Below are 13,813 nucleotides of genomic sequence, written 5' to 3' on the forward strand. Positions count from 1 at the left end.
AGCCACCCTAGGCTTTGGATGTATAGAGACTGTGCCATTTCAAGGCAGGGCCCATAACACCTAGACTTTGCATGCTCCCATTCTCTCATTCTCTTTCCTGTGAATGGAATAGTGTAACTGGAGATGCAGAACAGTCTGTTCAGTAGAGCCAGCTAGGCTGGAAACAATAGAGGATAGCAAACACAGCCCCTTCTCTAGAACTTCAGCTAGCTAGGTAAGCTCCTGAAAACACTTAATAAAAGGTTACTGCTGTAGCAGTCTTGGATGCTTACATAAGATACATTATTACACTATGGCCCTGCAAACCCAGGGTACCACTGCACATTTACTTAGCAACTATATCAAAACACACACACAACCTCTGAAACAGCTTTTTATTAAACAGCAAAGCATAACCTGAACACAATTTTAAATATTTGTAATGCAGTCACAAAAGGGTTGCAAAATATCAGCAATGTGAGGATTACATGTCCATATAGCTATCACCACTAATACATTAGATAATTCCACGAGTCAGCACAGTCCAATCTAAGAGACATCAGTTGCGCTAGTGGATCTTCCCTATTGTAACATTTCAATATTACTTTCAATATCAACTCCTTTATCAAATGAAAACTACAAACTAAATTTTTAAAAATTATTAAAAGAAATGACTAAAATTCTGCAAACAACATAGCTGAGTTTACAAAAATTCTGGGAAAACAACTGAGATAAAATACTAAGGTTAACAAGTATCACATATACAAAACTCTCTTATATTCATGATTCTGATACTAATATACTCTCAATTCATTTTGCAAAAGTTCATCTCCTGGGTACAAACAAATCTTGAGACCAAATTCTTAACTGGTCTCTCTCTGACATGTGGCTTACTTAACCCGCTTATGTCAGCCAGACTTAGTCTGCTCTCATACTGTCCCAAAAGTGCAACTGTGGGCCAGAGGTAACACATCTGGAGGGAAAGGATTTGGAGCTGGTTACTTCTGTTTATCCAGTTTCCCCCCTCTTTCTATCTTTCCTCAAGATTTTCTATTTTTCACACACATGTGACCAGCACTCTCATCTTTTCAACACTGAATGGGCTATTTGTGCAAAAGAGAGTGTTGAGTTTCTCAATTTACATTTCAAAGAAAATCTTCATTTTGTATAGCTTCAATCTATTTTCAGTTGATTAAAGAGAAACCAGCAATCCTATCTTATTACTAAATATCACAAATAGCAAGCTTTAGCTAAGAAAGTGTCTTATTTTGGTTAAGAATCAACAATTACAGTTCAGGTTGCTCTGGTAGGTGACAACTACTCAGGTTACTGTCAGGGAGATGGGCAGGAAGAGGCAGATGGAGGAGAGGCACACAACGGTGGACAAGGTACAGAGCTGTGCATTCAGTACATGGTTTTGGTCACTTTGTCACAACATGGTTATTCTCTTGTGTATTTTACGAGTTAGGCATATGATAAAAGACAGTGCTAAACATATATATATATATATATATATGCAAATTGGCAAAACATTCATCCTCAAGTTTCATAAATATCTGTAATTCTAATTATAAAGTCTCTACATTTGCACATTGTCATAGACTAACGTAATACATATAATGTTAACTTAGGGATGGTTCCTGTTAAGCAGTTAATATTACCTAGATCTGACATTCTCTTTATAAATACTCAAGGAAGCAAAGGAGGACACTGTAACTTCTGGATCATATCCAAGCCTTAAAGAAAAAAAAAAAAGCAGCAACTCCATGACAAGAAGGAGGTGAACCCTTTACTTCCTTTTGCTTTTTGTATCAGTTGTTTGGAAAACACTAGAAGCAGACATGAGATTTTCTATATATTGTCCAAGAACTTGATTTTCTGATTTTAGCTTCAGATTTTCTTCCTTAACTGCATCTACTCTTGCAGAAAGATCTATATTTAAAAAAAAAAAACAAAAATATAATTATCAATAAAATCATGTCAATTATTCCATGTTATGAAATGCAAGATTCATCCTTAAAAAATTGAGACCAGGCTAAGGGTGTTCCCAGTGCCTACATGTGTGAGACCCTGGACTTGATTCCAAGCACTACCAATAAATAAGCACCACAATTCATAAATTTTCTGCTTTTCAATTCAGATTAATGGGGTTAAAGACTTAAGCAAAAAGAATTTACTGAGTATAAGTCAGAAGATGGTGCCTGTTGACAGAGCTTCCCATGGGACTCAGTCTGTAGACAGCATTTATGTTAACACTTACAGTGGTTAGACAACACTATGTTTTTAAAGGTCCATGTCCTGCCACATGAAACTATAATGTCTTTACTGGAAATATTTACAATCTGCAGCTTAACACAGCCGGGTTCCACAGAGATTTAGTGAGACCCAAGCAGCAGTTAAACATCAGTTAAATATCCAACAGATGCAGGTCCTGGAGAGCGGGTGCCAAGTCATCTCCATCCACACATCTAACAAATGTGCAGCGGCAACAGAAGTAGCACTGAACATGGTTACATGTGAGCACACGTGCATTCAGTAACACGGGCACCCAGGTGTCAGGAGGAAACACCGAGTATGTCAATACACAGTATGTCACACTTTTTTCTGGAGAAAAAGCAAAATGGCTAAGGGTCATAAAAGCAGATGAAAAGATATTTATTTATTTATTTATTTATTTATTTATTTATTTATTTATTTATTTATTTATTTTGGTTTTGAGAGACAGGGTTTCTCTGTAGCTTTGAAACCTGTCCTGGAACTAGCTCTTGTAGACCAGGCTGGCCTCGAACTCCCAGAGATCCACCTGCTCTGCCTCCCAAAAAGGCGTGCACCACCATGGCCCGGCTACAAGAAGTCTTTTTTAGAGTTAACTATTCTCTGAGGGTAATCTGAGCAGAGGCCTGAGGAACTGAGGAGATGAGCCACACAGAAAGGCAACTAAAGGAGGCCTGTAAAGCAGAGGATGAGCAAACAATCTGGGTAGAGCTGTCACTGTCAATGAGAAGCTATCGCTCACTTTGTGCCCCAAACTTAACAATACCTAATGACACTGACCATCAGAAGACATGTTGGTGGCACTAGTAATTTTATGGAAGGAAACTAGGAAATGAAAACAAATCTCCCATCAATTTGAATCTCTAGAAGTAATGTTTCTTTTCATCTTAATGGGGCCTTCCTGAAGCAGGCTCAGGAACACACTGCCAGATTAAAAAGAGCTCTCCCGGTAAGCCAGCATCTTACTAACACCTTAAGGAGGATGTATGAGGGCAGTGCCTGGTCTTACTCAGGCAAATGTGTCCTTCAGAGCACCAGGCAAGGCTGTAGACAACAGCAAGAAAGAGAAAACAACTGGGGTAGACACCTGCAACCCAAACCTGGTGACCTGAGTTCACGTCCAAGGTCCACATGATGGGAGGAATGTTCCCACACCTCAGCCTCTGACTTCCATAAGAGTGCCCTGCACACACATCTGCCCACTTGTACAAATAACATTTTTTTATTTTTACAAAATAACAAAAAAACAAAAACAAAGCAAACAAATAAAACCCCACCAACTATTAACATGGACTCTGAAGTTAACTGAATGTCATTCACAAAAACTACTAAATGCAATCTAACCTTCAAGTGTGTGTTGGAGTTCCAACACCTGATTAATAAGTCGAGTCTTTTCTTCCAATTCCACCTGATTTTCAGCATCGACTGCTGTAATCAAAAGTGTTAAATTTATTATTAATAAATAAATTTATTTATTACTGTTTTGGCATGCAACACTTAAAATTCTTCAGAACGTTTTCTAACCATTGTCTTAATTACCGTGTACACTTCAGGGTAGACGGGCACTAAGCTGAACTTGCCATACAGTTACAGAACGGAAGTCACCTTGGATGCTTTCTGAAGTAAATGGGAAAGAAGCTACACTTAAATCTTCTCTATGTAGCCCTGGCTGTCCTGGAACTCTCTGTAGACCAGCCTGGGCCTCAAACTTGGAGATCCACCTGTCTCTGTCTCCTAAGTGCTGGGACTAAAAGCATGTGCCCAGCTAACCTAAACCTCATAAAGATTGTTTCTCTGCCCTTTCTATTGTTTAATAAAGCAAAAGCATACAGAAAGCCAGAAGCACACACACAAAGAAGAACAAAGACCTTACCATCCATATCAGCATTCATCATCTTGGGTAACAAACTTGCAGCTCTTGAACGCACTCTGTTTGATGAATGGTCTGCAGCAAGAGAAAGAAGCAGACACAACAGTAAAATATAAACTTGTCCTTCCAGAGACAAGGTAGTTAAAGGAAGTGACAGAGGAACCCGCCCCATGCCTTACTTACATGCACTTTGAAATGCAAAGGACATACACAGAACGATACTTTAAAAACTCAGAAACACTGTAAATCTTTTAAGGACAATTACAAAGAGGAGGAAAGGTAAACACATGAAAATCTTTCAGAGACAGAATGCCCAGTGTACAAATACAAAAGTGGACTCTCTGGAAGCTCTCAGCACGAAAGCTATTGAGCATCTTCACACAGCACTGAAGGCTGTAAAACTCAGCATGCTCCCAAGCAGCCTGAACACTGCTTTCTCACGGTTCCCACCTCGGTTCACAGAGATCCTCTGCACTCCAGAGAAAGTAAGTTACAAGATTTTTTTCAAAATTCTGTTTTTAAAGTTATTCAAGCTACTATAGTATTTGAGGATCACACTTTAAGAATTCAAAATATCAAATGTATGACAATATAAGGAAACTAATCTGCAAGGTAATTTTTTTTTAAAAAGTATTCCTCTCCATTTAAACAATGTTCAAACTTTCAATCGCCAGAAAGCTGTTTTGTGTGTTTATGTCTGTCTGTGTGCATTTCTCTGTGCACATGTGGAGGCCATAGTCCACTCTGGGTGTCTCTCTTGCTCCCTCTCCACCTTATTTTTTAAGATATATTTTGAATGAACCTGGAACTCACCGATTCCACTACAGTGATTTTAGAGCAAGCTCTAAAAGGCCTACCCTCTACCTACCTCCATAGCACTGGGGTGACATGCACTGCCATGTCTGTGATGTGTGGGGTCGCGAGCACAGCACGTGTGTACACACACACACACACACACACACACACACACACACACAGCGTTACATGGATATCTTTGACTTACCAGCGACCCTGACTTTGAAAACATGATTCTCTAAGATTATCTACATCAGAGCTTTAAAACTTTTCTTTGAAACTCACAGGAATTCTCAGTGCCTATGTGCACCTAGCCTGTTAGTGGATGAGAATCTGTAACTTCTATACTTTAGATGCAGGAAGGGGAAAGAGTAGAGAGTAAGACTTGAGAGACACAGAAAGCAGTAACGAGGATTAACTTAAACACTGCTACATGCTCACACCGTACTCCTAAGACCTCTTCTCAAGATGTTTAGCACAGCAATTGAAAAACACAGATTTGGATGACCAATACTTAAACCCTCACTCTGTATTACAGGCTCTGAAATTTTGCCCAAGTTTTAAAATCTCAGCCACAGCATCCTCATGCATAAAATGGAGCTAATAACCATGTATCTTGTGGGTCTGTTCTGAGAATTTGCTGAGCTCAAATGTGTTTGTGTACTTCATGAGCATGCAACAGATGCTAACCGCTACCCTCTCATCTCCAGATTCTTGTTTGGAGCACAGAAGAAAAACCAAGTGGCTAAAGTGTCGTAGTAGAACCCAGGGCCAAAGCTGAGAGTGGCCTGATCCACATCTCAGTGGTGACCCAGAGCCACTGAGTCATGGCCAGTCTGTTTTTCCCCGCCATTCCACCTCAGCTCAGCTGCACATCTCAGATGTGAAGTTGACATTTCCCTATTATCCATCCAAAGTCAACCACGGGACCTTCCGCACCTGCAACTGATGGGTTTCAGCTGCAACCACTTACCAGTAAACAGGTATTCTTTTTTTTTTTTTAATTTATTTATTATGTATACAACATTTTGCCTCCATGTATGGCTGTACGCCAGAAGAGGGCGCCAAGTCTCATTACAGATGGTTGCTGGGAATTGAACTCGGGACCTTTGGAAGAGCAGTCAGTGCTCTTAACCGCTGAACCATCTCTCCAGCCCCGTAAACAAGTATTCTTAAAAATTAAGTGCCCAAGGCACTAAATCAATACACGAAACACTTCACATATATAGTTTTATCAAAACAAAGGAAACTGCAGTTCACAGATGGGAGTACTAAACCTTATACAGGCCAGGGGCCTTGCCTACTGTTTCACAGCCAAGACATAATCAAGGTCCTAATCTGTGTCTACCAAACATTTTTACAAACTCGGCTTCTTTGGCATTTCCACAAACTAAACAACTAAGATAAATTTCATTTGCTTCAGCAGGGCGGAGGTGGCGCACGCCTTTAATCCCAGCACTCGGGAGGCAGAGGCAGGTGGATCTCTGTGAGTTCGAGGCCAGCCTGGTCTAGAAAAGCTAGTTCCAGGAGAGGAACCAAAAGCTACGGAGAAACCCTGTCTCAAAAAAAAAAAAAAAATTCATTTGCTTCAAGCTCCATCCACTCGAGTGTGATTTGTTTCTATCTGTCCATGTTCTGCTTTGATATTTTTGGGGTTTCAAATTCTACAGAAATCGAGGAACTGCATGGTCAATAAGGATTTCAAACTTCAGTTAGATCTCCAGAGACCTAGCTGCATTCAGTTCAATCACTGGTGCATAGAGGCACCGGTACACCTACGCACAGCTTTGATCCTCAGAAACAGATAACGGTCTGGGGACATCTGCCTTTACGGCTAGTCCACCGTCAAGGCGGACTGTACAACAGAAATCTAGGCTTTTACGGAACGAGTTTTCTCCTTCCCAAACCTACTCCCCAATATTTGTTCCACAGAATGCTTGAGAAAAGCTGACAAAGAGACAAACCCAGGCACAAGCAAAGAGGTCCCACCCCAGGCAGGCATGGGTCACCACGCCTACAACGCAACCCTAGCTTCGGGTGGCTGAGGCAGGAGGATTGCCGCGAGCTGGAAGGTTATCAGGGGCTGCAGCGCGTCCTCTCCCACCTCCTGGGCCCATCGCACCCCCACAGTGTCCCGCTGCAGCCTCTTCCCACACAGCCCGCTGCGTGCGGCCGGCCGGGAAGGAGGCAGCGCAGGGCTCGGCGGGGCGTCAGGCCTCGCGATCCCGGGCCCAGGCCGCCGCCCCGGCCCACCCCGCCTGCAAGGCCCCGGCTGGACAGAGCGCTTTCCCTGGCCCCGACCCTCGCCATCCCGAGCCGCCTCACCTTGCGTCTGAGGCGCCGGGAAGGGGGCGGAATGGGCAGGACGCCTCAGGCCGCGGCTCTCCGACCAACTGACAGCGGCAGCTCCGCCCTTCCGGCCCACGGAGCGTGCGCCGACCAAGGAGGCGGGCTTCCACCAATCCGACCGCGAGATTGAACGCCTGCGCGTTGGCTGCCGGCAGGCCCAAGGCCGAGCGCCGGGGTCCACCTTTGCCCTAACAAAAGGGCATTGACACCCAATCAGGATTGTCGGGCGTGTCCCGGAGAAGCAGCGACCAATCACAGAAGAGATGACTCACCAGAGACGCGGACCTCGCTGAGCAGCTTTTGTCTCTCTGGGAGCCTGAAAAGAGTGTTTGGAAGTCGTTCTAGGTTAAAAAAAAAGTAATCCTGTAAATTGCTACTGCCAGACTCAGGATGAGAGACATTTGAGCGCATTCAAAATAGAGTGAGCAGAATGTTACAGTCTGCCCTTCCTCAATTCTAAAAGCCCCTCAATTCTAGGATAGCATTTCCTTTTTTTTTTTTTTTAATTTTTAAAGTCAGAGAACCATAAAGCATGTACCATTAATGGGTATTTCTCTTTGTACCCCCGCATCCTGGACGATCTTTACGCTTACAGTTCGCCTGACTACTGCTTCATGATGCCTTAGATCAGCGTTTGCCTGATCTCATTCACTTTCACGCGCGCACGACAGAGAGAGAGAGAGAGAGAGAGAGAGAGAGAGAGAGAGAGAGAGAGAGAGAGAATGTGTGTGATCATATATACGTATGGTTTTATGTTTAATTTTCTTTTTTATATAAGATTTTAATTTTAATTGCATGAATATGTGGGGGGGGGTGCCTGCAGATGCCGCAAGAGGGAATCAGATCCCTGGAGCAGGGATTACAGGTGGTTGTGAATCAGCTTGAAAGACCCTACAGACCCCCTCCTCAAAACCCACAGCTAGCATGCTCCCGGGGAACGTCCTGTTTGCTTTAAAAAAAATTCTCCGGATCAGCAGCCAGCCTGCTCTCATAAGAACATCCCATGTGCTTGAGAGTGCAGAATGTCAATAAGATAGGAAATCAACAAAGAAGGTTAACTGCAAAACAGGATATCTATAAAGATAGGAACAGGATGACTATTGCCAAACCAAACATCCATGCTGAGAGAGGGAACCATTCATGCCCCCCCCCATTCCGATTGACGGATAACCACACTTTTGTTTTGCTTCTGTAAACTTGCTGTTTGCTCTTCCCTATAAAAAGCCCGCCCTCCAGTTAGCAGGTGCGCAAAGTCCTCCGAAAGACTTTGCCACCCGCAGGTACCTGTGTTTACTCAATAAACCTCTTGCTAATTGCATCCTGTGGCCTGGTCTCGGAGTGTCCTGGTTCTGGGGTCTTCATCGGAGAAAAAAGTCCTCTCTGAGGGTCTTTCAAGCTGATGTAGGTTCTGAGAACCCAACTCAGCCTCCTAAGTAAGAGCACCCAACTGGTGAACCATTGCTACAACTCCCAGTAGTGCTGTGACCTGAACTCATATTCTTTACAAGAGGGACCATCCTTAACCATCTCTTCAGACCCCAAAATGGCCTCTTGCCAGATAAGAAACATCAATACATTTAAAGTAACTTACATAATTGGAATCACACAAATTATTTTCTCTACCCACTGAGAAATTAAATTTGAAATCAAGAGAAATCAGTAAGAGAAAGATACTTTGAAATTCCTAAATAATTTGGAATCAAAATATACACTTCAAACAAACTGTGAATCTCAGGGACAGTCATGAGAAAATATTTCAATTAAGTTTAACTGTGAACATATAAAATGTTTGATTGAACAACCAACATATTTAATTAATATTAAATGTAATCATCAAACTTTGTGGATGCAGCCGGAGGAGTGCTTAGCATCTTTCTTACTATTATAGGCTTCTCTTGGAAATCAAGGAAAAGTTCTAATCAATAATCTAAGTATTCCCTTTAAGAAATTAGGAAACGAAGAATAATTTAAAAAAAAAACAAGCAGAAGGAAGTAATCAAAAGTGAAAAACTCTTGTTCCAGATTTGCTGGCACAAGATGTAAACCTAAGTTTATAGCACCCCAGAGATAGAGGTAGAGGATTGTGAGTTGGAGATTAGTCTGGGCTGCATAGATCCTGTGTCAGGATTCCACTCCAGACTCTTATGAGGAAACCATAAAATTAACGAGGAAAAAGTGAAACAGAAAGATGGCATCTTAGTTACTGTTCTATTGCTGTGGCAAAGCACAAAAGGCAATTTATAGAAGGAAATGTTTATTTGGAGCTTACAGTTTAAGAGGGACAGAAGTCTTATAGGGGGAAAAGGCCAGCCAAAGAAACCCACCCTGGCCCTGAAACCAGAGCCAGTGGAGGAAACACACCCTGGCCCCAAAACTAGAGCCAAAAAGCTTAAAAAGAGCCAGTGAAAGAAACACAGTTTGGCCCTGAAACCAGAGGCAACTCTACCCCTGACCAACGAAACCAACCAATCCCTGAGCAGGAAAACTAACCAATCCCTAAGTGTAAAAATCTTTCTGGAAAAACTTCGCCCCTAAGAAGCCAATATAAGCCCCTCTACCTATTCAGTTGCTGGCTGTCCTTCACCACCCTGGCAGAGGCAGCCTCTCTCCTGGACTTTTCCTTTTCAAATAAATCTCTTTTGTTTGTTTGTTTGGTTGGTTTTGTTTGTTTATTGAGACAGGGTTTCTCTGTGTAGCTTTGGAGCCTGTTCTGGAACTCACTCTGTAGACCAGGCTGGCCTTGAACTCACACTGCTCCTGAGTGCTGCCATTAAAGGCAAAATCTTACTGCCTTAGTGTCTTGAGAGCTGGAATTACAGGAATCCATTCTGCAGAAACGAGTGGTTTTAAGTAAGCTCCTTAATACACACACGTTAGTTTGCTACTGAAACTTGAAACATATCAGAAGTTCCTCTTGCTGCAATGTGCATATTCAAAATGGGGAATCCAGTTATCTGCTCTTGTTGTGGGGTTTCACCAGAGAAGACGTCTCAAACATGACTTTAAGCCAATGGAAAGCTCTTATTAGGCAGTCAGTGACTACAGCAGGTGTACAGGACCCCACTGTAGAACCGGAGCTTTCTCGGGGTGGGCTTTTAAGTACAGAAACCATGTTCCATCAACAAGAACAGTTAGCCAAAAGGCAAAGTTAGTACATGTAGGGACTTCCCCTGATCTATGGCCTGTGCTGGATAAGGTCTTTGTTTTCGTTCTGGCAGATGCACTGTCTGTCCCCATGCTGATTTACAGCCTGAACGGCACTTCCATCATGGAGTCCTACGAAGCACCGGGGCCTGTTACCCTCTGGTTACTATGCTGTGGCCAAACTGCCCAGCATTTTCTTTACCGTGGTCACTGACAGCCTCCTTCGCTTCGCTTCTTTTCCTCTCACTGATGTAAACACACGGGAACACGTGAGACCTAGCACGGCTCCAGCTGGTCAAACGGGCACAGCTGAAGTCTGCTGATGACAGAAAGACTCGGGCTACATATGCTACTTACAAGTTACTGGCATCTAGGTGGAAAGAAGCAAAAATGAAGAAAAAGTTTAGAAAATACACTACAGATTATGAAAATTACAGCTATGCAGTCAACCTGTGCACACAGTAGCTTTTTCCGTAGTGGCAAAATACTGTCAGTAAGAAAGAACATTAGAAGATCTGTGTCATGATTTTCCGTTCAGCAATCCCATAAGAATTCAGTCTGTGCTGCAGACAATACTGCAACAATGTTTGGATGTGTGTGTGTGTGTGTGTGTGTGCATGTCTGTGTGTGTGCATGTGCGTATGTGTGTGCATTTGCGTGTGTGCATGTGTGCATGTCTGTGTATGTGTGTGTCTGTGCGTGTGTGTTTCTGTGCGTGTGTGCGTGTCTGTGTATGTGTGAGTGTGTCTTTGTGTGTGTCTGTGCATGTTGTGTGTGTGTGTGCAAGTCTGTGTGTGTGTGTGTGTGTGTGTGTGTGTGTGTGTTGTGAGGTATACACCAGAGAACTATTCAGACTTGGGTTCAAATCACTAGAAGTCTCTATTAGCTGGCTGGTGACTACACTGGGCATCTGGAACACAAATGCAGTCCTGAGCCTTTCTCAAGGCGAGCTTTGAAACATATGATCACATCTGGGATGGACACACCTCAGTTAACAAGAACAGTTAGCCAGAAGCAGAACTGCAGAAGCCCAAAGCCAGGTTAGTACACTTAGAGACTTTCCCAGAACTATGGACTTTGATGGATTGGGTCCTTGTTCTTGTTCTGGCAGGTGCTGCTGCCTGTGTGCTGGGTTTCAAGGCCTGAATGGTTCTTCCATCATTGGCCAGTTGTGCTAAGGTTTGAGGCTGTTACATTTGTCTGTGTGTGTCTATCTGTCTGTGTGTATGTGTGTGTGTAAAATCTTTATGTATTTACAAGTGTATATTAAAATATATTATAAATATCTATGATATACTAGAAATATAGCATACACATTTTTATATGCAACATTAACATAAATATAACTTATATGGTGTATTAATTTTATATAATATGGATGTTACATAATAGATTCCATAAATATATCATATATTATATTATATATAATAAAAATAAATTTAGAATGTTATAAATGTGTAATAAAATGCTAGATATTAAATTTATATTATATATGCATTTTTGTGTAAATATATTCTATGTAATCTTTTTGAGACGTCGCAGATAGCCAAGAGTGACTTTGAACTTCCAGTCCTCCTGCCTCTGTTTTCCAAGTGCTAGGATTATGGTCATTGACTGCCGTGTCTGATTTTTTTCATTGCTGGGGAAAAACGTGAGCGGGTCCTTTTAACTTTTGGCTTTTTGAGACAGATTCTCTGTGTATCTTTGTCCTGGAACTCCCTCTGTAAACCAGGCTATCCTTGAATTCATAGAGATCAGCCTGTTTCTGCCTCCCAAGTTACTCTCTTTCTTTTTGTTTTTAACTCTGAGAACTTTAACCTTTAGCCTGTATATATTTTTAACACATTGTAAACCATTTAGAGGTTTTTTTCCTCTTTGAATCTCTCTTTACTGTATATCTCTCTTTTTCTGACAACATGGGTCTTTAATTTGCTAAGGAATATGGAGAAGTTTCTTGTCACAACTCTGTGGCGTTTTAAGGTCCTTGCCAGGAAGCAAGCTGCAACAGTGTGTAAACAACACTGTAAAGCTCCTAAGACATTTCAAAGTCCTTGCTAGGAAGCAGGCTGCAACATTGTGTCCATAGCTCCATAGTCAGGACCGCCTGCTTGAAAGAGTCAGAGTTTTCCCTGGCAGGATGGCCCAGAAAGCCTGCATTTTAAAACAGCTCAGCCTTTTTTCCCCTTTTCCTTTTCCTTTTTTCTTTCTTTCTTTCTTTCTTTCTTTCTTTCTTTCTTTCTTTTTTCTTTTTCCTTCCTTCCTTCCTTCCTTCCTTCCTTGCTTTCTTTCTTTCTTTTTTTTTTTTGCTATGGCTGAAAACCGAAATGTTTTGCTCTAGTCTTTCCCAAGCTATCAGGCTTTCTGTGGATGTAGTTATCCACGTTGGGTGCCATTCTATAACATGAGAGGCCGACTAGTTTGTTGAGGTTTCTGTCCTGCCCGGTACCCCACAACTGTTTAGCCCCAAAGAAAATCACACATAGGTTGCCATAAACACTTCAAATTTGCATATCATTCTTGTGCAGAGCCATGCTAATCTCTGTATTGGTACAGTTTTAGTATGTGTGCTGAAGAAGTAAGCACCAAAGAGACATTATTACAGGCAAATATGACATAATAAAGAGGTTGTTTTGCCGGGCAGTGGTGGCACACGCCTTTAATCCCAGCACTCGGGAGGCAGAGGCAGGCGGATCTCTGTGAGTTCGAGACCAGCCTGGTCTACAGAGCTAGTTCCAGGACAGGCTCCAAAGCCACAGAGAAACCCTGTCTCGAAAAACAAAAAAATAAAAATAAATAAATAAAAGAGATTGTTTTATCATATTCATATGACAGTGGAGTAGAGAGTATCATGAAGGTAAGGCTGGTTAACAAGTGTCCTAGTCATTGTTCTGTGGGTGTGAAGAGACATCATGACCAAGCAACTCTTATTTAAAAAAAAGCATTTAATTGCAGACTTGCTTACATTTTCAGCAGTTTAGCCCATTAACATCATGGTGAGAAGCATGGTGACAGGCAGGCAGACTAAAGAAGTAGCTAAGAGTTCTACACCAAAGCCCATCCCCAGTGACACACTTCCTCCAACAAGGCCATACCTCCTAAGCCTTTCAAATAGTGTCACTCTTGATGATCAAGTGTTCAAATCTTGGGGCCTATAGAGGCCATTTTCTTTCAAGCTGCCATCCACAGGACGCCTCTGACAGTCTACAAGAGGCCCATGGTCATAAAGATCGAACCAGGATTAAGGAATAGGAAGGCACAGTATGCAGGTCAAGAACCAGAATCTCATCATGGAGAGAAGAAAGAATAAAGGAGGCCCCTTTGCTGAACCAGAGTTCACAGCAAGAATCTGGGGACTTGGATGTAAGAAGATGAGGACAACCCACTCAGGATGCTGACATTTCT

At 42.3% G+C, this 13,813-nt stretch overlaps 1 protein-coding gene and 1 non-coding gene across 2 annotated transcripts; both read right to left on the reverse strand.

The window, feature by feature from the left end:
• Nucleotides 1–359: 359 nt before the first annotated feature.
• Scoc (short coiled-coil protein) lies at nucleotides 360–7,339 on the reverse strand. The gene is made up of 4 exons (XM_005369554.2): nucleotides 7,244–7,339; nucleotides 4,127–4,198; nucleotides 3,598–3,681; nucleotides 360–1,911 (listed from the first exon to the last, which is right to left on the reverse strand). Exons 2-4 carry the CDS (start codon nucleotides 4,146–4,148, stop codon nucleotides 1,769–1,771), a joined length of 249 nt encoding a protein of 82 aa, XP_005369611.1. The 5' UTR covers nucleotides 4,149–4,198; nucleotides 7,244–7,339; the 3' UTR covers nucleotides 360–1,768.
• Nucleotides 7,340–12,890: 5,551 nt separating this feature from the next.
• On the reverse strand, nucleotides 12,891–12,994 carry LOC113455502. Its single transcript, XR_003376603.1, has one exon. It is a non-coding gene; the product is annotated as a U6 spliceosomal RNA (small nuclear RNA).
• Between the last annotated feature and the right edge of the window lie 819 nt (nucleotides 12,995–13,813).

Source organism: Microtus ochrogaster, unplaced genomic scaffold, assembly GCF_000317375.1.
Source record: "Microtus ochrogaster isolate Prairie Vole_2 unplaced genomic scaffold, MicOch1.0 UNK51, whole genome shotgun sequence".
In the NCBI taxonomy this organism is placed as follows: Eukaryota; Metazoa; Chordata; class Mammalia; order Rodentia; family Cricetidae; genus Microtus; species Microtus ochrogaster.